Genomic DNA, 25,329 nt, shown 5'->3' with positions numbered 1-25,329 from the left:
GAATTGAGAATGCCTCAAGCTCACTTAGTGTGAGGCCCTTACATTTAGCAGCAAGATGGGCACGGCGGCAGAGCGGTTAGCACTGCTGCCTCACAGCACCAGGAACCCGGGTTCCATTACGGCCTTGGGTCACTGTCTTTGTGGAGTGGAGTTTGCACATCCTCCCTGCGTTTTCCTGGGTATCCTCCACGTGCTCCGGTTTCCCCCCCCCCCCCCCCAAGTCCAAAGATGTGCAGGTGGATTGGCCATGCTAAATTGCCCCTCAGTGTCCAAAATGTGTGGGTTATGTGGAGTTAGGGCGCGAGAATGGGTCTGGGCAGGGTATTCTTTCAGAGGGTCGGGCCAACACGATGGGCCGGATGGCCTCCTTCTGCATGTAGGGATTCTATGGGTCTATCGGGAAGGGGAAGACTTATCCCGTCAGATCAGTCTGGATTCAGGACCCGAACACCCTGCTCACTGCATCATTCACTTTGTTCTCCCTTTGTCAGTCTTAATAGTGTGAATTATTCCAACTGACATCAGTCTATGCTCATCCGAACCTTTGCCACTTGCGCCTTAACTCGCTTCAAGTTTCCTTCTTTCTGACCTTCACTGGCTCCCAGTCCAACTTTAAAATCCCCATCCTGGTTTTTAAATCCTCCATGATCTCGCCACTCACTCCCTCTCTGTAATTTCCTCCAACTCCACGGGCAATTGTGCTCCTCCAATTATTTGGCCTCTTGCCCTCCAGAATTTTAATCACTCCACCCCTGGGTGCTGGACTCTCTGCTGTCAAGCTCTGAGGCTCTGGAATCCCCACCCTACACGGCCCAGCCTCTTTACCCGTCTCTCCCCTCCTTTACCACACTCCTTAGACCCGACCTCCGATGGTCAAGCTTTTGGTTATCTGACCTAATGGCCGCGGTCCAATGGTCACACTGCGCCCGAAAGGCAGCTCGCCGCTGGACAGCGGGGCCAATATAATTCTGGAGACCCCGATCCCGGGATCTACCCGGGTGGCAAGGCCTCGTGAAATCTAACGCAATCCCGCGAGACGTTGCAATGTAAATCCCACCCATTGTGGGTGGGATCGCCTTTTGGCAAATCTGCATATTAAAGCGAGACAGCGAGTCTCACTTTAATGTGCAGATTCCTGAGTAACCCGAGGCGTGGGATCAATCACCCGTGCCTTGGAGGCGTCGGGCGGGCGCTGTTCAGTACTGGTCTCCACAAATGGGGACTAGAAGGAACGGCACCCCTGCAGGTCTCCCAGGGGATGGGAGGTCCCCAGGTACATGCCCTTTGGGCAGGTTGGTGCCATGTCACTGCTGGTGCCACATGGGCACCCTGGCACTGCCGATCATTCTGGAGCTGCCCTGTCTGGGTGTTCGGGGGGGGGGGGCAGGGACCTTCCCACAATGCGGTGGACCTGGGGTGGTTGGGGGTCGCGTCGAGGGCCTCAAAGAACGGGATGCTCCTCAGTACACAAACCGGGCTATGTGTGGCCTCGGCTGCACGTTCCACGCTGAGGCTCCCTGTCCAACACAAGTCGTGTTGTACAGCCATGTGTTTATTGACGCTGCGGGCGCCGGGAAACACACGACTAAACGCGTTCTCTATCGGACTTTGTTCCCTTTTAGTTCAATCGCCCCAATATCTCCTGATGTGGTTCAGCATTTGCATTAAATAATAAATAAATAAATTAGTAACAAATTAATATAATGGGTGGGTGCCCCCACTCCCCCCCCAGGCATGCTTTATGAAGCTGGACTTCCATTGCGATCTTCCAGTCTCGACATTGTCAATGGGGTTTCCCAATCCCATGTCTTTTATTGAGACATTTGGGGCATTTCCTGACATTCAATGTGCGATAGAAATATGTTGTCGTTGGATCGGTTTGGCAGTAAAGATAAGTTCACCAGAAACCCATCTGTCACTTTGTCTTATTTTACTTTGTTTGGAGCCAAACTTAATTTCACAGTAACAAGAATTGATGTATTAAAATCTGCTAGTGCAAATGAATGAGTTTTGGCCGCAAATCATTCTCTTTAAACTCCAAATATAAACCTTCCCCCACATCTCCAGCCTTCACCTAATCCCAGCCTTTCCAACGTGAATTGGTTCTGCTCCTGATCTCCTGAGGCCCACTTGGGCGAGCTCAGGATCGGGGTCATCAACGATGCACCTCCTGGTCAAACAGCTGGATGAAAAAGACGCTCCAGGCTGACATTAGAGTAACTGGACAGCAATTAGCACATGTACAATCATACCAGGCAGGAGGAGAGAGGGGAGGAGATGAAGAGAGAGGAGGAGAGGAAAGGAGGGGGGGAGGGGGGGGGGGGAGGGGAATGTGCTGAGGGAAGAGAAGACAGATGAGGGCAGGGGACAAAGGAGAGGAGGAAAGAGAAAGGGAAGAGTGGAGAGGAAAGAACGGAGGAGGGAAGGAAAGGGAAGGGGAGAAGACATGCAAAAATAGGCTTCATTTATGGGGATAGGGTGGAGGTGTTGATCTTGTGTAGGGTGCTCTTTCCAAGAGCCGGTGCAGACTCGATGGGCTGAATGGCCTCCTTCTGCACTATAAATTCTATGATAATTACTTCTATGATAATTTATAATGTAACTATGTTTTTGCAGATAATTCCATAGGTTTGCTTTTTTCTCCAATGGGTTATTCCCTCCTTTCCTGAAACCATTAACACTCCTAGAGTCCAGGCTCCAAATCCTCTCTAGCAATAAATCCCAAGGGTCATTCATCAAGTTTGCAGGTAGCAAACTGGTAGGGGTCATTCGGTATGGAAAGGCATCACAACCCTGTCAAATGGTCAGGATTGGCTATGATGCTCTCAGCAATTGCATTAAAGGATGAATCTTATTGGGCTGAAGGCCCCCATATTCTCAGTTGTGTCCGGGATGAGACTTCCCACTCAGTCCCCATGACAACACCACCAGCTCCTGGAAACTCCAGACTGCCATGCCGGAAGGGATGAAGGCCGAGTCAAGCTCCTCCAAGTCGAACTCCAGAGCATACCGCAAGAACCCTAACACGTGGAAGAAAAAGGTGAGACTGGAAACCATTGCGCGCGAGGGTGTAATGTTCCCCTGCGCTGCCTCATTTAAAATGGCACCTCTCCTGCAATGTAGATCTGTAAAAAAGAATGGCCTGGAACTTACAAGTTGTCATCACAGAATCATGGTGGTCAAGCTCAGAAGCAGGTCATTTGAACCTTCCTGCCCTGCCATCTCTTTGAAAGAATGACCCATTCTGAACCACCAGCTCTGTGAATGTTTCCTTCCCAGGGACGCTGCGGTGGGAGCAGATTCAATCTCCAAAGAGGAAAGATTGGCAGGGTTAGGGGCAAAGGTCGTGGAGTGGCACGAGGTGAATTGCTCCTGCAGAGGGCCAGGCATGGATGACCGCAACTCCATTCCCTGGTTCTACTTGTGCGATTCCCCTTTTGGAAGCTTGAATTTCCACATTCCAGATTAAAATGCAACACAAAGGGAGCCAGGTGAAAATGTAACCCTTGCAGTGCCCGCAATGCTGTATACCTGCCACGGGCACTACGGCAGAGAATTGGAGCTTTCAAATCCTACAAAGGATTAGGCAGTGGATTGCGTCTGTCAAGTTATCCCAGAAATATTGACAAGGCTCGGCTTTCAGCTGGATGCATACAAGCAGATGAGGCAGATAACGCTCACTTCACAGTCAACTAATCGCTGGTTTGTACAACTGCTGGAGGACAGGTCAGAATGGAATCCTGTGTTGAATGTGTTCAGCCCTGTGTATGCAATGTGGTCCATTCATCTTAACCTTGGAAGCACTGAATAAGAGCATAAGAACAAAATAGGAGCCGTAGATCGTTCGGCCCCTCGAGCCTGTTCCGTCACTCAATGCGATCTTCTGCCTGAACTACACTTTGCCGTCCACTCCCCATACCCCCTGATACCGAGTGATCAAAAAAATGTGTCAAACCCAGGCTGAAATATGTTCAATGACAGGACATCCACACACCTCTGCGGTAGAGAACGCCAATGATTCATACCCCTTTGAGTGAAGTAATTTCACCTCATCTCAGTCCCAAACGATTAGCTCTTTATCCCGAGGGCTGAGCCCTCAAGTATGAGATTCCCCAGCCGGGGAGGGGGAACAATCTCCCGGGGTCTACGTCGTCGAGATTGGCTCAGTGGAGCCATTAGGATTGGCCCAACTGCCCCATCCGCTCAAGATTCTGTTATTGGTCAACCGTCCAGTCCATTTTCACTGCCTTCCTTGCAAATTGGATGATTTTTGGTTGTCAGTTTTTTAACCTGCCCACCACCATCCCAAATACTTCTAACTGATAGACAAGGCTTTCTCGGCTTCAGGACATGCTAAAGAGGGATGAATATTGGCCAGGATACCAGAGATAACCCCCCTGCGCTTCTTGAAAATAGCTGCCGTGGGCTATTCAACCCGAGAGCCCAGACAGGATCTTGGGCTGATGTCCCATCTGAAAGATCCAACAGTGGAGTCTCACATCAGCTCGGCATTGGGAGTATCAGCCTGGATCTGCTCTGTACACTTTCCCCTGCGGTATTCCCCCCCACTAACCGCTGATCCTTGATGATAAAGAACACCGCTGTTTAACCGTTGGAGAAAAAAAGTATCTGATTGTACTGTTACTGGCCCTGGCGGAGCGCCCCAAATTCCTGCCTGGAACCGCAGAAATTGATCTAAATATGTCAACCGTTCAATTGATGTTTCATTAATTTGGATCGGCGAAATTCGCACGCTGCCGTTCAAAGAGGTCGCACGGCCCTTTAACACTTGACCGCCAACATTGACGGATTCGCGGCAGCTAAAAGGTAAAGAACAGAGAGCGATGTTGAAGGGCGGATTCACCAGTCGACACAGAAAGTGCATTAAAAGAGTTGTTTTATTATACAAGGCATCAATCACATCATTGGCATTCGCTATTTTTTTTATTATTGAACAAGAAAAATGACTTTCAAAACATTGAAAACTGGTCATAAATGGCAAATTGCAGCCTAACTGGATTGCAAGTTCATATCCGTACACTGTTGCTTCTGCACAGAATACCCGGATCGTGGTGCTGGCTTACAATGGCCCCAATGTTGGCAACATGGCCAAGTACTGGTCAGGTTTCCACATCTCTATCGACTGAATGTATCAACACATGGATAAAATAAAAGCTAGGTTTAGGTATTTGTCTGCAAAATACATCTCTTTGCATTTCTATATATATATCTATATATATATATATATATATTCATAATATGATATAAAACATTCCTGCATCTTCAGCCAAGAATAGAAAATAACAGTACAATTGTTGCCAAGGGCACAGCCATGTTACTGTACAGTATTCATTAGAAGCAAAGTGCAGCGAAAAGCCTGAATGTTTCCTGGGTTGCTTGGTCCTGTTTAAATAGCCATGAGTTCAGTAGGGAAACAACAAATTTCATAGCACACTCTCAGACACAGAAAAACCGACTGACATGTATGGCTATCCTTTTCTAAAACACCGACAATAAAACACCATCAATTTGTCACATTGCCCACAATTGTGCCGTCTAATTTAAGAGATAATGCATGTTTTCAACATAAGGACATGTGTTGGCCACAGAGGCCTTGAAATCGCCTTGGGGCCTACCCAGCCATTCCTGGGAGTTCACTCATTGAGTTGTGCGGGAGTGGTGGTGGTGGTGGGGGGGGGGGGGGGGGGGGGGGGGGGGGCATAGTTTTTCTGAGGCCCCAGCTAAGGGAGTCACGAGCCAACATTATAATGATGACATGGTTAAGAGTGAATGCAGTTCTGGCTCGCCCCACAAGGGTCTTGCTGACGGGCCCATTACTGAGCTAAAACATGAGAGGCTGGTCGTTAGGATGAGGGGGCGGAGGAGGATTTGAATTGCGGACGAAGATCCCCAGGACAGGATCAGGCCAGAGGCTCCACGCGAATGGGTCAAGTTGGTGCCAGGAGATAGCGCTAGTCCTGCCCTTCCCTCTTAATCAGATGTCCTCCCAGTGTCCTCACAAACCCGTGACACTTCAAAAAAAAAAACACATCTCACTGCGTTTCTGCGTGATTGCCAGCTGTGGGTTCTGTAATGTCTTGACGCACCATGGAAAACATGGCATATCGCAATACCTGGCATTTGAACTGGACCCCTGAGGGGTTTTTTTTTAGGGGCAACATATGCAAGCTGGTCCGCCCTTTTGAGTTCAGTGAAGTGAATTGCTGACAACATGAGGTTAGTCAGAGTTAAATTGCTGGCTGGTAAGGAAAATTTGCATTTGAAGATGCTTTGGGATTTTCAGGTCCTCCTCAGAGATGAGCCTGAAATAAGCAGCTGCTTTAAAACCGTGCGACTTTAAGGTGTCATAGAACATAGAACATAGAACATAGAACAGTACAGCACAGAACAGGCCCTTCGGCCCTCAATGTTGTGCCGAGCCATGGTCACCCTACTCAAACCCACGTATCCACCCTATACCCGTAACCCAACAACCCCCCCTTAACCTTACTTTTTGTAGGACACTACGGGCAATTTAGCATGGCCAATCCACCTAACCCGCACATCTTGGACAACTCAAAATTTATAGCCTGCATAAATGCAATGAGAAAAGTAGATAAATATACACAGGTAAATGTAATAGATACAAGATAGGCATGAACATAGATTGATGAGTAGATTGAACGATAAAAGACTTGCATTACATCATCTCTTTCACAACATCAGGATATGTCAAAGTGCTTTGCAGTTGATCCAACACTGCCGAAAACTAGTCATTATTGTAATGCAGGAAAAATAGCAGCCAATTTGCAAATAGCAATGTGATAATGACGATATAATGCTTATTGAGGGATGAATATTGGCCAAGGCACTGAGGACAACTCACCTTCTCTTCTTCTGAAGTAACGCCGCAAGATCTTTCAGAGCCAGCGCAGGTTTATCATCACATCTGGAAGATGGCAACTCCGACAGTGCAGCACTCCCTCAGTTCGACACTGCTAGTGTCAGCCTTGGGCTTTCTGTGTGGCGCAAGGTGCTGGAAGAGGCCCTGAGCCCGTAATGATCTGGTCGCAAGATGGCTGCCCACCGCTGAAAGAGCTGCCGCATCTCCTGCGCAGAAACCTGCCAACAAAATGCTGCCCGTGAAAGGGCAAAGCCCAACTGGGGGTGAGCAGCATCAGCCATTGTTGCGTCACAGATCACAATAACTGGGTGATCTACCTTGTGTCGCCAGCCACCAACCCGTTACTGAAACTTCAAACAAAGCACAGCCTGGCTGGATGACTGGACACAAGCGTGCTCAATGTACAGCAGCGAATTACCAGCTCCTATTAAACTAACTGCACGGTAAACAATGCACACAGTACACCATAAAATCAAATACACAAGCGGCCTGGAAATCATCAGGAGCTCCAGCAGAGCTCACAGGACCCCTGGGCAGCCCACAATGACGCACCTTCCGCCCTTTAATGCAATGTTACATTTATTAGTGTCAAATCCAATGGTGCATTTTGATTACCCATCAATCCCCATTAGAGTGACTCCGTAAACGGTCAGATTATTTCAGTGTGCAGTGCGCATTTCATGCTTCTGTGAAGCAGGGCACACAGCTTATGATTGGCCCATTTAACAGAGCCATGCGATAATTTACTTCTCAGAACTTGGCTGAACAGGAAGCGCCGGCTAACAACAATAACAAGCCACCAATCTGTAATAGTCAGGGGCAGAGCAGAACGGCAGCCCAGCTTCCCGCAGTGCACTTAACAACAGCTTGTGATGATATAGGGTCTTTAGACATATGTCACAAAGCACTCACAGGACCATAACAAAGACTAGGCTTGAACGAAGGCCCTAATGAGGAGGCCGGATGGGTTTGGGCAGGTGAGAGCAATTGGGGATGTGCAGGAGGCCAGCGTCCGAGGAGCGCAGATATCTCAGAGGGCTGGAGGAGATCGGAGATGAAAGGCAGAGGTGAAGCTTGCCCCAAGAAGCACATCCTTCAAGGTCCAGCTCTAAGCTGCTGTGTGAAAGGAAGGAGAATTGGGGCCAGGGTTCATTTCTACGTTTTTCATGACCATGACTCCCATATCCAAAGATGTGCAGGTTGGGTGGGGTTATGGGGACAGGGCGGGACAGTGGGCCGAGATAGGGTGCTCTTTCGGAGGGTCGGTGCAGGCTTAACCTCCTTCTGCACTGTAGGGATTCCATGGACATCAGCGGCTCATGGTTGGTTCAGTTAGCAAAAGCCACAGTTGTGAATGTTGGTGGAATGCAGATGTGCCGACACAACTAAAGGAAAAGCATTTGATCAACATCCAGTAATCTGCGATTTGCACTGTGTGGGTGTGGATATTAGTGAGAACAGGGGTAGGTTCAGCCTTAATACCTTCTGTGCCTCCTCGCCGCTCCACATACAAATGAACAGTTTGGCTGTATGTCCAGCCTGTGTCCATACAGATTAGTGAGGGTTTGGAGAACCCTGTGTCGGACAAAGTCCAAGCAAAGAGCCACCGTTCACACAAACCCAGTGAGCTACACCCTACAAAGCTCAGTTACATCTCACTGCTCTCCATCACTCCTGTAAATTTGTTGACCAGATGTTCAACATTGTACATCAGCTAACCAAACTGTGATGTTCCTTAACAGATAAAAGATCAAATATTAGGGATGGATTTCCAAGACTTAACAAAAAATCTCCTCCCCACACCCCCCCCCCCCCCCCCCACCCCCCTCACAGGACATTGCAAAGAACGCAACGGCAGAAACAAACGCCCTTTCCATTACAAAACCTGATTTTGTTTTTTAATTTTTGTGCTTCAGGAACAGGTATCGACTTAATCGGAAAAGCATTTGAAACAATTGCCTAACTAATTGCATGATAGCCAGATAGAGAGAAAAATACACAGTCACCCGGCCTTGGATGACTGCGCGGAGTTTGCATGTACTCCCTGTGTCTGTGTGGGTTTCCTCTTTGTGCTCCGGTTTCCTCCCACAGTCCAAAGATGTGCAGGTTAGGTGGGCGGGCCATAATCAATGCCGGGGGGGGGGGGTTACGGTAGGACAGGGGTGTGGGCCTAGGTGGAGTGCCCTTTCGGAGGGTCAGTGCAGACTCGATGGACCAAACAGTCTCCTTCTGCACTGTGGGGATTGTATGGAATTCGACTTAAGCGAGGGTATGAAGGGTCACGGAATCTTGGGATCAGTTGTTAAGTGATGGAACATCGGAACAGGTTTGAGGGCCTGAGTGGGCTCGTCCTGCTTCTCCGTTGTCCCCTAAAAGCTGCCTCCAGAATATAAATGTAAAGCCGGTGGTTTCGGTTACAGAAACCTTCCTGCCCGCTGGCTATTCACTTTAGCAACCTTTATTCTGCTCTTATTGAAGTTGGAGTGCTGTGCCGAACCTGATCCCAGGCATTTGTTCCTCGTGGAAGCTATCGTGACAGCTTTCATCACATCAGGCAAGGCTGCAGCTAAACTATAGCCGTGTGCAGCTACAGAAGGGGTCGACATTGCTTCACCCCATAGCACCACCACCCCTCACCCCCACACACACCCAAACCATCTTCCCCGCAGTGCCCACCGCCCCCCCCCCCCCCCCCCCCCCCCCCCCAGCCACTTTGGTAATCGAAATAGCTTTTAACCCGAAAAGTAATTTCAGAGTGGCGGTTTAGTGTTTTAACAGCTTTAATAGTTTCCTGACTGCTCAATGTCTCCAGGGAAACGTAAGAAGGCTTTCCAACCCAGATATTTATCCCCCCCCCCCCCCCCCCGGTCTGGAGGTGGATAATCAAGGGGAAAAAACCCAGAGCTGCTGATGTCAGTCAGGGTGAGCTGGGAGCGTAGAAATGTATGAACTCAGGGCCACAGGGAATCAGTTATTTATGCTGGATCATTTCACTAAAACGGAGCATAATTCACGTCTTCGGGGTTTACGGAGCTTCATTTAAAGCCAAAAATGTCCTGTTTGCTACATTATACGTGGCAGAATAAAATCATCATCAGAATATTATTAACAGATCAGTGGTTAGCACTGTTGCCTCACAACGCCAGCGATCCCGGTTCCATTCTGACCTCGGGTGACTGCACGGAGTCTGCACGTTCTCCCCGTGTCTTGCGGGGGTTTCCTCCGGGTGCTCCGGTTTCCTCCCACAGTCCAAAGATGTGCAGGTCAGGTGGATTGGCCACGCTAAATTGCCCCTTAATGCCCAAAAGGTTAGGTGGGGTTAAGGTATGAGGCTAGGGCTGTGGGGCCTGGGTAGGGTGGCCTTGCAAAGGGTTGGTGGCGACTCGAGGGGCCGAATGGCCTCGTTCTGCACTGTAGGGATTCTATGAATACATGTCACTGGCACCAGACAGTTAAAAGTGCAGTTTTAATTATTAGGAGACGCCTGCGCTCCTTTATTAGTGATTGTAGAGGGAGGCAAGGCTATCTTTAAAATTTCAAAACAGGAGGAACCGGGAGAAGCTGGATACCTTTAGCAAAGGCAGTGGTTACAGATCACAGCCTCGGCCACCAGTTAAGCGTCCGTATTGTGCCTACCCCATCCCATCTCCGGAGAAGAAAAAAAGACTGGATCGTTTGTTGCGTATTATTCAACACAGCACTTGTCTGGCATTACACCAAATAAACCAAAATTGATTCCTAATAATCTGTTTGCTCTGTGGGAATCAGGGCTGCGGGGGAGGGAGGGGGTGCGTGGTAGCTCCGCAAGCAGCCACTCCGAAGGTAAAATGTGACACCTGCTGGCAGGGAGCGGTATGGCAGTGCAGAGAGAGAGAGAGAGAGAGGGAGAGGAAGGGCACTCGGCACACACCATGCATGGAGGGTTGCCAACTCTGGCTCGAGGTATTCCTGGGCATTTCATGACATAATCTTGTCCCTTCCACTCCCTCACACCGGACTGACGTGTCTACCCTCGGTGCAATGCTTCCTCACATCAGCCGTGAAGCCAAGATCTTTTTCTTCCGCAACACCCGACATTTTTAAGACAAATAAAAAGCCGCTGAAAGGTTTTTTGTACTTTGGATTGCCGCCGCAACAATCTTTCTCCCTGGTTTGCTCGCGGCAGCGTCTGAGAGATGGGGGCGGCACGTTAGTACAGTGGTTAGCGAGATTCACAGCTGGCCGCTGGGAGAATTGCTGCTCGCCGTTTGTAACGTGCCCACCGTCTCTGAAGGAGGACCTCCTTTCCTCAGCTGCCCCGCAAGATCCATCCAACATCTTCTTGGGGGGCGGCCGCAGGGAGGACGGCACCGCGCATGCGCGGGTGACATCCACGTAATTTACGCGGCGCCGCTTTTACTGCCGGCAAGGGCCGGCGCGCGTAAATGATGCGGTGCCACCCCTAGTCCCCTGGGGGTGGGAGAATAGGGGGCTGGGAGTGGCCTCCGACGCCGGAGTGAAACACTCCGGTTTTCATTCCGCCGTCGGGAATTAGTCTCCCGATGGGAGAATTGCGCACTCTATGTTTGTTTGTTCATTCCCTGCATGACTCAGGCACGATAGCAGCCGTGTGTGTATCAAGGTAGCAGCAACTCATCAAGGCGCCTTCTGAGCCCATAACCTCTACCACCCAGAGGGGCAAGGGGAGCAGACGCAAGGGAACTCCACCACTTGCAGGTTCCCCTCCAAGCCACTCACCGATCTGACTTGGAAATGTATCGCCCGTTCCTTCACTGTCACCCAGTCAAAATCCTGAAACTTCCTCCCTAACAGCGCTGTGGGTGCACCGCCATCACGGGGACTATAGTGATTCAAGAAGGCAGTTCACCACCACCTTGTCAAGGACAATTAGGGATGGGCAACAAATGTAGCGCTAACATTCCGTGAAACAATTTTAGAAAAGAGACAGGGTCAGTCAACCAAAGCAAAGGCAAATTATCACCGCAAAAAACACTATTAAGAGACAAATACATTATGACAGGGACAACATAACTTGTAGCTGTGTCATGAAACTTAAACTTCAAAGACACGTCCTCACATTGACTGTTATGGCGGACCCCAGGCAGGAACAATTCTGATGGATTATCTCCTTCTCTGGAACCCCTGGACAATATTTATCCCTCAGTCAACAAAACTCAAGGCTGTCATTCCAGTGCCGTACTGAGGGGGTGCTGCACCCTCTGGGGGTGCTGTTTTTCAGATGCACATTCAACCAAGGCCCCAATGTGGGTGGGCGAGAATGTGTGACCTTCTTCCGAAAGAGAGCAGGAGTTACCCCTAATAACAATAATCTTTATTACTGTCAGCTCACATGAACACTGCAATGAAGTGACTGGGAAAAATCGCCTCGTCGCCACATTCCGTTGCCTGTTCGGGTACACAGAGGGAGAATTCAGAATGTCCAATTCACCTAACAAAGCAATTCTTTCGGGACTTGTGGGAGGAAACTGGAGCCCCCGGAGGAAACCCATGCAGACACGGGGAGAACGTGCAGACTCGGCGCAGACAGTGACCCAAGCCGGGAATGAAATCCAGGTCCCTGGCGCTGTGAAGCAACACTGTGCCGCCCAAGGATTTACCCCTCAATTAACATTACCAAAAACATTTCTGATGAAAGGTCCATTGACCTGAAACATTAACTCTGCTTCACTCTCTACAGATGCTGCCAGACCTGCGGAGCTTTTCCACCATTTATTGGTGTTAGAAATCAAACACTCTTCATTAATGTATTGCTGTTGGGGGCCTGTTGGATGCATGCTGGCTGACTGGACTTTCCTACATTACAACAGTGACTACGCTTCAAAAAGCACTTTCTCGACTGGAAAGCACTTTGAGGTTGCCGGTGGTTGCGAAAAGACTTTTTATAAATGTAAATCTTTCTTTTCTTCTTCAACCAACATCCCTAAAAAGAGATGAATTGCCAATGCTGTTAGCAGGAACTTGCTCCGTGCAAATTAGCTGCTTGTTTCCTACAGTGTAACATTACTCTCTTCGATATGAAGCACTTTGGGATGTTCTGATGTCACGAAAGTTGCTATATAAATGCAAGTCTTCCTTTCTTTCTGTCCTGACATCCACAGGTCCGAGAAGAAAAACCTATGAATCTTGCCTCTTTTTTAAACATTCTGGGTAGTTCTTGCTGGTAACAGGAATACATCCTGCGGAATATAAGTTTGGACATTACATGGAAAAGCTGCAGCAGTGATGGGCAACCCAGGCTGGTGAGTGGGCCTCTTTCACCTCAATGGGCCGCAAGATTGAAACGGACTTGTTCACTAACTGTGACCCCCATGAGTAAGATTGAATATATTTAATACACGCTGAATATTTCATAACGAGTTATAGAAAATGCTTAATTATTCATATATTAATTGAACGATCATCAACTTCAAATGGTAAAAGCAAAATAAATATTTACACCGTGAATGCAGAGGGAGGGCACGGCTCTGACAGTCAGTGCTGAGAGCAAGCGGCGCTCACCACACTTCACTTGCCCTCGCTTTACATGCCAACCGCTTGTCACGTCAGTGAGGAAAACCCTACACGGACAAAAAACCAGCGGAATGTGGCGGCCCTGCGCCTGGGCAACGGTCAACGCGATGTCTCGTGGGCCGCACTCAGGAGCCAGGTGGGCCGCTTGTGGATCCCCCGGGCCCGCAGGTCGCCCACCGCAGGGCTACGGCGACCGCGCGCACGGCAGGATTCGTGTCGCCCAGTCAGAGAAAAACGCCGGAGGCTTGTGTACCGTGAAGACAACATGAGGCCGTGGCGGCTGCCCCTTCAGGAGAAATCAGTTCAGATATTTTTGCTCAGACAGGCCCTTAGATTCTCCGAGAGGGAAACAGTCATAAGTAGTGACAAGCTGTCAGTTTTTACAGCTGTAAAATGCAAGGTTGACTAACCTTGAAACCACAAATATCTGATTCATTTACTGAGGAATGGCCGAGCAATCGCGAGTGAGCTTCACTTTGCCTTTCAATGTCTGTTCCAGTGACACGGGGGGCACTCTCTCCACACAAGAAAAGATAAGTACCTCACCAGCACAAACAGTGTTTTATTTCAATGCATTCGAGGGTTGTGGGCGATGCTTGCTCGGCCACCATTTATTGCCCATCCCTCATTTCCCTTGTGGAGGTGGTGGTGAGCTGCCTCCTTGCTAGGCCGTCACCTGTGCGGGGAACGTCTTCCCAAAGTACGAGAATTTTTCTTGATTAAACTGAGTGGCTTGCTGAGCCGATTCAGAAGGCCTTTAAGAATTGGCCACATTGCTGTGGGTCTGGCGTCACGTACAGGTCAGGGCGGTTAAGGGTGGCAGATTTCCTTCCCTGATGGACATTAAGACAACTTGCTGAAGGAGCGAGGTGGTGTTGTCGTGGCAATATCGTGGGGCGAGTGATCCAGAGTTCCGGGTTAATGTTCTGTGGACGTGGGTTCAAATCGCACCACAGTATCTATTTCGCGTTTCATCCATGTGGTTGGTCTATGGGGAGGGGGGCAGGAGAGTGAGAATCTTTGGATAGCACTTGCAAAGAGCTGGCACAGACGTGAAGGGCCGGGTTACCCCTTCTGTGCTGTATCATATCACTGCGATGGAAGGGACAAAAAATGTCTGGTCCGTCAAGGAGTGACAGACACTGACGGAAGAACTTGTGGCCTTCGCTATGCACGATTATCAACGATCATTCTACTCTTCCACAGGCAGAGGGACTGTCCTCTGTGACCATTTTGCGGAGAAACCTTCCCATTCATTCATTGTGTCATCCTGATAGCGAAATGATGGGCGGGATTCTCCTCCCCCCCCCCCCCCCCCCACCAGGTGGGGGAATCACCGGGGCGGCGCGCGAATCGCGCCACGCCGCCCCGACGCCCACACGCGATTCTCCCACCCCGCCGAAACCAGCGCCGTGCGAATGGCGCCGGGCTGCTCGGAGAATCGCTACAAACGGCGAGCGGCGATTCTCCGGCCTAAGTGGGCCGGTGAAAAAAATGACAGTCCCGCCGGCGCCATTATAACCTGCTCTCGGGCTGGCGGGACCTGGGGCTTCAAGGGCCGGGAGCAGCCAGGGGGGTGGGGGGGGGGGGGGGGGGGGGGGAGGGGGAGGGAGGGGTATTCCAACCATTTTTATGCGGGGCGGCCTGGGGGAGGACAGGCACCGAGCATGCGCTAGTTGGCATCAGCCCAACTGCGTCTTTAACGCGGCGCCGGGTCTCTAACACCGAGCTGAGGCCCCCCCCCCCCCAATCGTGTGACGCCCCTGCTCGCCCCACGGAGGAGGGGGTGAATAGGGGTCTGGGAACGGGCGCTGACGCCGGAGTAAAACATTCCGGTTTTTATTCCGGCGTCGGCACTTAGAGAATCCCGCCCGATATTTACATCTTCGCAAATGCGCAGCTGACTGAGAAGGCTGGATTGGGCCAGGGAGCCGGGTGGGTCAGATTGCCAGCTGCAACTGATTTAGCTTCACACTGGGAAAAGGGCATTGCGTCGCGACACTGGAACATTCCCCCCCCCCCCACCCCCCCCCCCCCCTCCCCGGCATGGGTCAGCGCCGTTCGGGAGGACGGTGTGAAAAGACACCATGGAATGACAGGGCAATTTAATTCACCTGAAGACGGCAATGGTCAGAATTCTGATACCTGGCTGCATTCACCTGCGTTTGTGAAATAACCGAATCAAGAGCGACAGGCTCCCGAAGAGGTCACTGGCCGCATTTTCTGTCAGCTCCAACCAGACAAACTATAAGGTCAGACCTGTTCACCTCTCGCCAATCACCTCCAGCATTGACGGAAATGTAATCCTCACCGACAGAGTGGAGCACCAGTGGAATAAGTTAAGCAAATAAAATAATTAGCAGCACAAATTTAAAGAACTGTCTCTCAATAGCTCTTCTTTCTAAACAGAAGAAAAAACACATCTTTCCCACCACCCCCCCCTTCCCCCACCACCCTCCGCTGACCCCCATTCCCGCCCCCACCCAACCCACCATAATGTCCTGTAAACATTTGGAGTTGTAGAATGATGAGACACTGAGCTAAAAGTAAACGTGGGCTTCCTCTCTAATCGATTCACAACAATGGGCTGGATTTTACAGCTGAAACGCAGGCTAGCCGTCCCCCACCCCCACGTACGTATAAAGACCATAATGAACATCAGGTCAGCAATCCCTTCAGACGACGGCTTCCACAGAACGTGGGAGCCGTTCACCCAATTGTTCCGGGACCTGTTCGTGGCCAACAAACAAGCAGAAGAGCAGCCAGGTAGCCAAGAACGGGAAATTAGCCAAAGCATGAGAGGGAGAGATCGACCGGGAAAGGGAGGGAGGGACAGCTAAATCTAAGAGGAAGGAAAGACGAACCACAGGGCTGGGGGAGTGGGGGGGAGGGCAGAAGTGGGGAGGGGGGGGGGGCAGAGGGGAGAGACAGGGAACACTAGAGGAGAGCCAGGGAGGGGGAGGGGGGAGGCAGGGAAACGTTAACAAACTTGGCATCCACAGGAACAGAGAAAATGGGGATGACGGGAGGGCCGCAGAAGCGGAAGTGCGCACGGGACGACAACGTCAGCGAAATCCGTCCGGAAGAAGCAAGGGACAACACCACGAACGGATGCCTACATATGTGTGTAAATAACTTTGCCAAGGGTACAGAGCTGCCGCTGTTGAGCGGGGGCACAATCCCGTCTGCTGACTCGCGGGGAAAATTAACACTTCAGCAGCAGCAGCGACCCATGGGGGGGGGGGGGGGGGGGGGGGGGGGGTGAGTGCCCCGATGGGAGGGGGTGGGAGGATTGAGGCGCGTGGGGTAACGTCTAGTGGATTGCTGATGTATATTCTCTTTATGCACTAGATTAATGTGCCTTTTTGTAAAGGGCGCATGCTCTATCCTGTTTTGAATTTAGTGTTAATTTGCTAAACTGTTTATCGTTTAGAGGGTTACGTTGTTCTGTTCTATTGGCATGTTGCCCTCCTTTCTTTGTATTATTTTCCTTTTTGGAGGGTTTTGTAAACTTACTGAAAACTTTGAATAAATACTTTTTTTTAAAAAAAGGTCAGCAATCCGACATCATCACACCAGCCCCCAATATTACTGTAGGGTCGCAATCACCACTTCGTAATAACCGATGAGCAGGTGGAACGGTGGCATAGCGGTTAGCACTGTTGCTTCACCGCGCCAGGGACCTGGCTTCGATTCCAGCCTCCGATGACTGTCCGTGCGGAGTCTGCACTTTCTCCCCGTGACTGCCTGGGTTTCCTCCGGGTGCTCCGGTTTCCTCCCACAGTCCAAAGATATGCAGCTTGGGTGGATTGGCCATGATAAACTGCCCCACGGTTAGTTGGGGTTACTGGGTTGGAGGGTTGGGGGGGCGGGTGGGTGGGGTGCTCTTTCATAGAGTCGCTACCAATCCGATGGGCCAAACACCCTCCTTCTGCACTGTAGGGACTCCATGGAACTGAGCTTGTTAAAGAGCCAATCGTCTGCACCCACTCATTGCCCACTCCAATTTTTGGGTGTCGGGGCCGGGGAAGGTTTGGGGGTCCTTTCTGCCAGGTCTGACAAGGAGGTACAAGGGCGGGACAGAAGATCTGGCAATGGGATCACAGCCACATAGAGCAGCAGCTTCTGCTGGCGGTACCTGAATTCCTTCATTCACAGCTTTGAGCCTTCCGTGAGAAATAAAGAGAGATTGAGCGGGCGTGCAGCCTTTAAATTGGTAGCCGTGACCGACACCCTGCTCATAACATGACCCCCCTCCCCCACCTGACGCCTTGGTCTAGACAGCTGATTGTTCAGGGAGACCACTTTGCCCCGCTAATTGGGCAGGCACTCTTTCCCAGGGTGGAGGGGTCAGTCACCAGGGGGGCATAGGTTTGAGGTCCGTGGGGCAAAGTTTAGAGGAGATGTGTGAGGCAGGATTTTTACGCAGAGGGTGGTGAGTGCCTGGAACGCGTTGCCAGGGGAGGTTGTGGAAGTAGATACATTAACGGCGTTCAAAAGGCATCTTGACAAACACATGGATAGGATGGGTATAGAGGGATACGGCACAAGGAAGTGCTGAGGGTTTTGGTCAAGGGTGGTATCATGGTCGGTACAGGCTTGGAGGGCCGAAGGGCCTGTTCCTGTGCTGTATTGTTCTTTGTGGTTCTAATTGGCCACTCCTACGTCCCCCCCCCCGCCCCACTTCCACCCGAGGAATGCTCTACCTCCCTCACCCTGCCAAACACTGTAAAATCCACCCAATGTCGGTGCGTGTGGACCAGAGAGTAAACTGGCCCAGTTCCCTTTCCTGGTCTGAGGTGGGTTGAGATGCTTGCTTGTCATAGCGGCCCTGCCGGTATTTACAAAGCGATGAAAGTTTAAAAATACTCCTCCTGGGCAGCTCAGTACTGGTTGAGCCTCCTGGCGTACAGGCTGCGGGAGCGTGGCATCCCTGTGGAACTGCGGCTGAAGCCGGTTGGTAGTGTCTTCATGGTCAGCTGGTATCCTGGGGGAGGCAAGTACCTGGGGAGAGGCAGAGATGAGAGTCAGTCGCCCGGCAATAATATATTTGTGCATCAGTCATAGCCCCTTGCACCATCCCGTTTGTGAAGGTCTCCTTCTGATTCTCTGCAATCACCATCTTTTCCCCACATGAATACAACTTGCCTGAAATTCTCCCAGGCGTTTGTGCTACGTTGCCACATCGGAAGAGGACCAGGCCATTCAGCCCCTCAGAGCTGTTGCGCTATTCGGTAAGATCGTGTGATCTCTATATCCCAACCACATCCACGTACCTTGACGCCAGACCACCTGGCGTAGTTAAAATCAAACTCAGATTTAAAACGATTAATTAACGTAACATCTCCTGCCTTTTGAGGGAGGGCGTCCCACACTTTTACCCCTCCTTTTGGTGGAATTTAATACCCTCTCATGAGGGGAGGGGGCGAAATTAATCGGGCAGGGGGGTGCAGAGAGAATTTCATCGCCTTCCTGCCTCTGCCTCAATAAGGGCTGGTTTAGCACACTGGGCTAAATTGCTGGCTTTTAAAGCAGACCAAGGCAGCCCAGCAGCACGGTTCAATTCCCGTGCCAGCCTCCCCGAACAGGCGCCGGAATGTGGTGACTAGGGGCTTTTCACAGTAACTTCATTTGAAGCCTACTTGTGACAATAAGCGATTTTCATTTTCATTTTGATTTTCAATTAAACATGGGGTGAGAAGGCTTGTGGGCGGCCTTCCCACCAATTGAGGCCCATAACTGGGCAATAGATGTCCACTTAAGGGCCTCATTCTGCTGCCGCTTGCAGTCAAATAGCAGTGGGTAGGAGAATGGCCATGCCATTAGCCGAATAAGAAAATGCTGAGAATCACTCCCCTGCCCTTTCTTCCGACCCCCTTCCCCAACCCCAGGCAGTGGTAGCCTCTCAGTGATATCCACCCCACCTACACCGCCTATGGTCAGAGTCCCTAACCCCCCCCCCCCCCCACCCCCCCACCCCGTGAATGCATTGGCAGCAGCTGTTACCAGACTAAAGGTGATTGACTGATTGATATTTATTGTCACGTGTACCGAAGTACAGTGAAAAGTATCTTTCTGCGGCCAAGGGAACGTACACAGCACATACACAGTAGACAAAAGAATAATCGTAGAATCATGGAATTTATAGCGCAGAAGGAGGCCATTCGGCCCATCGAGTCTGCATTGGCTCTTGGAAAGAGCACCCTACCCAAGCCTCCACCCTAACCCCAATAACCCAGTAACCCCACCCAACCTTTTTGGACACTAAGGGCAATTTAGCATTACCAATCCACCATATCCCCACGTCTTTGAACTGTGGGAGGAAACCGGAGCACCCGGAGGAAACCCACGCAGACATGGGGAGAACGTGCAGACTCCGCACAGGTAGTGACCCAAGCCGGGAATCGAACCTGGGACCCTGGTGCTGTGAAGCAATTGTGCTAACCACTGATTAATCTTTCTTGATTAATAAGGGGATCAGGGGTTATCTGGAGAAGGCAGGGGAATGAGGATGAGAAAATATCAGCCATGATTGAATGGCGGAGCAGACTCAATAGGCCGATTAGCCTAATTCTGGTCCTATGTCTTATGGTCTTATGGTCACTGTGCTACCATGCTGACCAGAGTGCATTGAAAAATGTTACATCGAGAAATAGTGATAGGTTAGAGTGCTGCCTGAATGGAGGGCAGCCTGCCTCTGATTGGTCAGCAACTCGCGGGACGGGATTGCATCTAGTATTGGCACTGGAAGCAGTTTGAATTTTGCGCTCAAATTCCTGGATGGGCCCTATGCCCTCAACATTCTGACTCAGAGGCAGGAACACCAGCAATTGAGACAGGGCTGAACATCCAAATCATCTAGAATGTCATGTTACATTCGGCATGAAACACTCCCATGAATGTGACAGGTAAGTGAGAGGCCCATTTATGTATGACAGCGAGTATTTAGATTGTCGGCCTGTCAGCTTCCCAGAATTCGTTGATAGGAGTCAGGGGCTTCCATTTTGAAAACGACTCATTCTCGAAACAGCGAAGGCAACTGTTCCCTCCTGGCTCACTGAACCCTGTAACCCCAGACTAGCTTCTGGGCTCCTGATCAAAATCCTGGCTCTGCAGCTCCCCTGATCTTGCGGACCTCAAGGCCTGACTTTGCTGGATCCAGAATCTGTGAAAAAATGAACAGCAAACGCCACCAAACATATTTTCTCAAAACTGGCTTCAGCCATCGATTGTCACAAAAATGGCCGAGGGGAATGCCGGTGGTCAAGGCCGGACTATATTGGAGACCTCAATCACCCCTCCTTGTTGATTTTCAATGTTGAAAGTAAATTTAGCTTTCCCTGCCAGCTGTTTGATTGGTGTGGTGATAGGTCAAAGGTCGGGCACTTGGGTCAAATTCCAAATCAAGGAATGTCGCCAGAAAGAACTCGTCTATTTCAGACTGCTCCTGCCTTCCCAGTGCGCTTTTTACACAAAGGCGTGGCTCCAACAATTAAACGGGAATTAATGCCCTCAGGGGGGAGCGTTATGTTCTGAACCATTTTTTAAAACAAGCATTTTAAAATGTTCCAATTTCCATGGAGAATTGATGCACGGGACTTGTTTTATCTACAAGGTTACTGCCGTTCCAGGTAGGAAGCTGTTGCTTAGGTGCTGGGATAGCTCCATTCATTTTTCAGGCATGTTTGGGATTTAATCTTCAATCTCGATCCATGGGCCTCTGGAGGCTGAAGGAATTGGGTGTGCTGTATAATTTGGGCCGGGATTCTCCGGCCTCTCAGCCACGTGTTTCTTGGCGGTGGGAGATGGCACGTCGTTTGTTGACGGCGGGATTCTCTGCTCCCTTTCCCATTAAAGCCACCCCACTCCGCTGGGAAACCTTTGGGCGAAGGGGCGCTGGCGAGGGGACCAGAGAATCCCGCTGCCAGCGAACGGCTGGTGAATTCCGGCCTAGCTCACGGTGCGTCTCATCATTGACGGACGACGGCTTGAGGGTAGGAAGGGGCAAGGGGGAGAATGAGACAACTCAAGTTGCCTCCGAGATGGAGTGACCTTAACCCTAAAGTGGAGTTAAATCCTCCTCAATAACCTTTGCGACCCAAAATGTTGACTATTGTCATGTGAGAGTACCTTTAAGAAATAGGTCTTTATCAAATAGCTGTAGTGGATGTACCTTTAAGAAATGGGTGTTTATCAAATAGCTGCAGCGATGTCAGAGTGTGGGATGAGCTGGGCTGTCTGCTTTCCTTTCGTTTTGAGCTGGCAGCTATAGTGTGTGTTTAGTTTCATTTTCAGAGTTGGAGCTGCATCCAGCCAAACAAGGTGTAATTTTGATCTCTCTGCAGGTAAAGAATATCTTCAGATCGCTTGCTAATTTAAAAGTGATAACTGCTCTCAGTAGAGAATTTAAAGCTGATGTCTTTGTTAAAGAGGATTCCGGGCTAGCTCATGGTGCGTCTCATCATTGACGGATGACGGCTGGAGGGTAGGAAGGGGGAGAATGAGACAACTCAAGTTGTCTCCGAGATGGAGTGACCTTAACCCTAAAGTGGTGTTAAATCCTCCTCAATAACCTTTGCGACCCAAAATGTTGACTAGTGTCATGTGAGAGTACCTTTAAGAAGGTTGCTAGGAAAGATTAAGGGTTACTTATAGAGTGCTGTATTCTTTGGGGGGAGTATTTGAGTTGACAGTTGCTAAGATGTTTACTGTGTGTTTATAAAATGTCAACTGGATTCATAGGATAAGCATTGTTTTTTTAAAAGTACTTTAGATCTCTGTTGCATCACACTTGTAGAGTGGGCTCTTGTGCTCCCCATAACCAAAATCTATTGAACGTTATGGGTCAGATGAGCTCCATGATACACTTTGGTTCTCTAACCCCTGGCCCATAACCCTATTCTAACACATTCCTGACTGGTTGTTTGCCTTCTACTCCCCTTGAGGCAAGAGGCCATTCAAAATTCTGCTGCTTGTGCGCTTAATGGAACCAAGTCCCATTCACACATCACCCCTGTGGTTGCTGACTCCCATTAGCTGCTGGCCAAGCAATGACTCAGCTTTAAAATCCTCATTCTTGTTTTCAAATGCATCCATGGCCCCGGCCCTTCCTATCTGTGTAATCCCCTCCAACCCCACGCCCCTCTGAGATAGCGGCACATCCATAATTCTCGCCACTTGAACAGCTCTGATGTTAATCTCTCCGCCATTTGCGGCCGTCCCAGGAGCACTTTATAGTCCATGAAGTACTGCTGAAGTATAATCACTGATGTAATGTTTTAAATAAGGTCCCGGCTTCAATACAATTGTCCATTCACTGCTTTGAATACCAGAGAATCAGCATTTTTACCTCGTGTGCGGAGCACCCTTTGGGAGCAGTCAGAAGGAGGGAGATTTCCTCGGCTGACAGCGAATGCATCGCACGCCACGCTCGTGTCGTCCTCCTGCTCGTGTTATCCGAGCGCGTTGCCAGCTCTTGGTGCCAGCCCTGGCTCCAAGTGGAGAGCTCTCAATGAGGTCACGGGCGCAGAGTCCCACTGCGGGGACCTGGGCATATAATCCAGGATGACACTCCCTCCGGATGGAGTGCCACACTGCCAGCAATTGAATATGACATTAAACCAAAGCCACACCTGCCCACTCAGATCTTCCGACCGCTAAGATTAGAGAGGGCCTGAGGTGTTCTGGCCAATATTTATCCCTCAGACAAGGCCAGCAAAGCAGATTATCTCATTATTGCCACGTTGCAGTTTACGGGAGCTTGCTGTGTACAGTTTCAGTGCTGCGTTTTGCTATGTTGCAATAGTCAACACACTTCAAAAGCACTACATCAGGTGTAAAGCAGTTCGGAACACCCCGAGGTGGTGAAAAATGCTGCAGAATCAGAGAATTGCTACGACGCAGAAGGAGGCCATTCGGCCCATTGTTTCTGCACTGATTCTCTAATGAGCATGACAGCACCATCTCGCGCCCCCCGATTACCGCGGGCGCAAAGTACATTAAGGCCGCCAAAGCGTCCAAAAGCAGAATTTGTGCCAGCGTGATCTCAGTTTGAGTTAATGACCTCAGGAATGTGCATAATAGAGTGAGACTAATATGCAGATTTGCAAATGGTGACCCCGCCCACAATGGGCGGGATTTACATCGCAACATCGTACGAGATCACTTTGGATAGATCCCGGGAATGGGGTCTCCCGGCTTTTATCAACCAGGCTGCGCCGCGTTGAGCTGCTTTTTGGATGGAGCGTGACCATTGGATCACGCCCCACGTGCCAGAAAATCTGACACTGAACACCTGGCCGTGTTTCTGGAGAGGAACACCCGATTTTCAGCCAGAGCCTGACACTCTGGTAAATTTTGAGGAGATTCTGCCTGCTGGCTTGGTGCCATTCCTCCGCCCTTTCCCCGTACCCCTGCACATTGTTTCTGTTCAAGGAATCATCAAATGCCCTCTTGAATGCCTTGACTGAACCTGGCTCCACCACACCTCCAGGCGACGCATTCCACACCCCAACCGCAAGGTAGCGCACTGGTTAGCACTGTTGCTTCACAGCGCCAGGGTCCCAGGTTCGATTCCCCGCTGGGCCACTGTCTGTACGGAGCCTGCACGTTCTCCCCGTGCCTGCGTGGGTTTCCTTCGGGTGCTCCGGTTTCCTCCCACAAGTCCCGAAAGACATGCTGTTAGGCGAATTAGGCATTCTAAATTCTCCCTCTGTGTACCCAAACAGGCACCGGAATGTGGCGACAGTAACTTCATTGCAGTGTTAACGTAAGCCTACGTGTGACACTAATAAAGATTATTATTATAACCATTCAATGTGTGAAGCAGTTTTTTCTCACATCACATTTGCTTCTTTTGCAAATCACTTTAAATCTGTGATTTGAAAAACAACATTTTTGTTTCCATCTGCGAAACAAAAGGTTTTTCTTTACTGAGCCACGCAGACCAAGCTGATCGCTGGAGTTGACAACGACACCACGATTGTCATCATTATCAGCAACCTGGATCTTGCTTTCCCTGGGACAGACACAGAGGTGAGCAGGGAGTCTGGATTACCCCTGTGTTTTGACAAGGAGTAATTGGGAGAATGGGTGCAGCCTTTTCACCTGCCAACCACCAGGGAAATAAATAATTGCCATCTCTCTAATTTGCAGCTACGTTTGTGCTAAACGTTTAGAAATCAGCTGGGCAGGAATGCTTCCCACTGCACATCCTGCTGGTTTGTAAAAAAGCGACATCATTAATTTGGAAAAGCAGCTAACAAGTGGCCTGTTGTATGAAAAGATTTGTGAAAAATGTCTTTGCGGCCAATCAACAAGAGAAAACAGGGAAGGGATGACATTTCATTCCAGGATCTGTTCATTAACTGCAGCTAAAGGAAGTGATATAGATGCAAAATGCAGATAATTTATTTCAGCAAAATATGCATCTTCCGTATCGGCCCTGACTCTTCGGTCAACACCCTTACTTGAGATTTGGGATTATTGATTCCAGTCTCAAACTGGAGATTATCATAGAATTTACAGTGCAGAAGCAGGCCATTCAGCCCAGCGAGTCTGCACCGGCTCTTGGAAAGAGCACCCTACCCAAGGTCAACACCTCCACCCTATCCCCATAACCCAGTAACCCCACCCAACACTACGGGCAATTTTGGACACTAAGGGCAATATATCGTGGCCAATCCACCTAACCTGCACATCTTTGGACTGTGGGAGGAAACCGGAGCACCCGGAAGAAACCCACGTACACACTGGGAGGATGTGCAGACTCCGCACAGATAGTGACCCAAGCCGGGAATCGAACCTGGGACCCTGGAGCTGTGAAGCAATTGTGCTATCCACAATGCTACCATGTGCTCAGAATCTGAGCGCAGTGCTATGGGAGTGCTGCACAG

At 50.1% G+C, this 25,329-nt stretch overlaps 1 protein-coding gene and 1 long non-coding RNA gene across 9 annotated transcripts in view; both read right to left on the bottom strand.

Annotated features, from left to right (window-relative positions):
- Positions 1-4,880: 4,880 nt before the first annotated feature.
- LOC119964346 lies at positions 4,881-8,697 on the bottom strand. Its single transcript, XR_005460289.1, has 2 exons — positions 6,887-8,697; positions 4,881-5,143 (listed from the first exon to the last, which is right to left on the bottom strand). It is a non-coding gene; the product is annotated as an uncharacterized LOC119964346 (long non-coding RNA).
- A 9,373-nt stretch (positions 8,698-18,070) lies between these two features.
- ttll7 (tubulin tyrosine ligase-like family, member 7) overlaps positions 18,071-25,329 on the bottom strand; it is a 302,308-nt gene continuing 295,049 nt past the window's right edge. For all 8 annotated transcript variants that reach the window (XM_038793673.1, XM_038793671.1, XM_038793677.1 and 5 more), the window contains one exon: positions 18,071-18,439. In XM_038793673.1, coding sequence (XP_038649601.1) covers positions 18,319-18,439 — 121 coding nt within the window. In that variant the 3' untranslated portion in view covers positions 18,071-18,318. The remainder of the gene's footprint in view (positions 18,440-25,329) is intronic.

The sequence above is a fragment of the Scyliorhinus canicula genome, chromosome 4, assembly GCF_902713615.1.
Source record: "Scyliorhinus canicula chromosome 4, sScyCan1.1, whole genome shotgun sequence".
Classification (NCBI taxonomy): Eukaryota; Metazoa; Chordata; class Chondrichthyes; order Carcharhiniformes; family Scyliorhinidae; genus Scyliorhinus; species Scyliorhinus canicula.
Note: the sequence above shows the minus strand (reverse complement) of the source record. Positions and strands in the feature narration are given on the sequence as shown.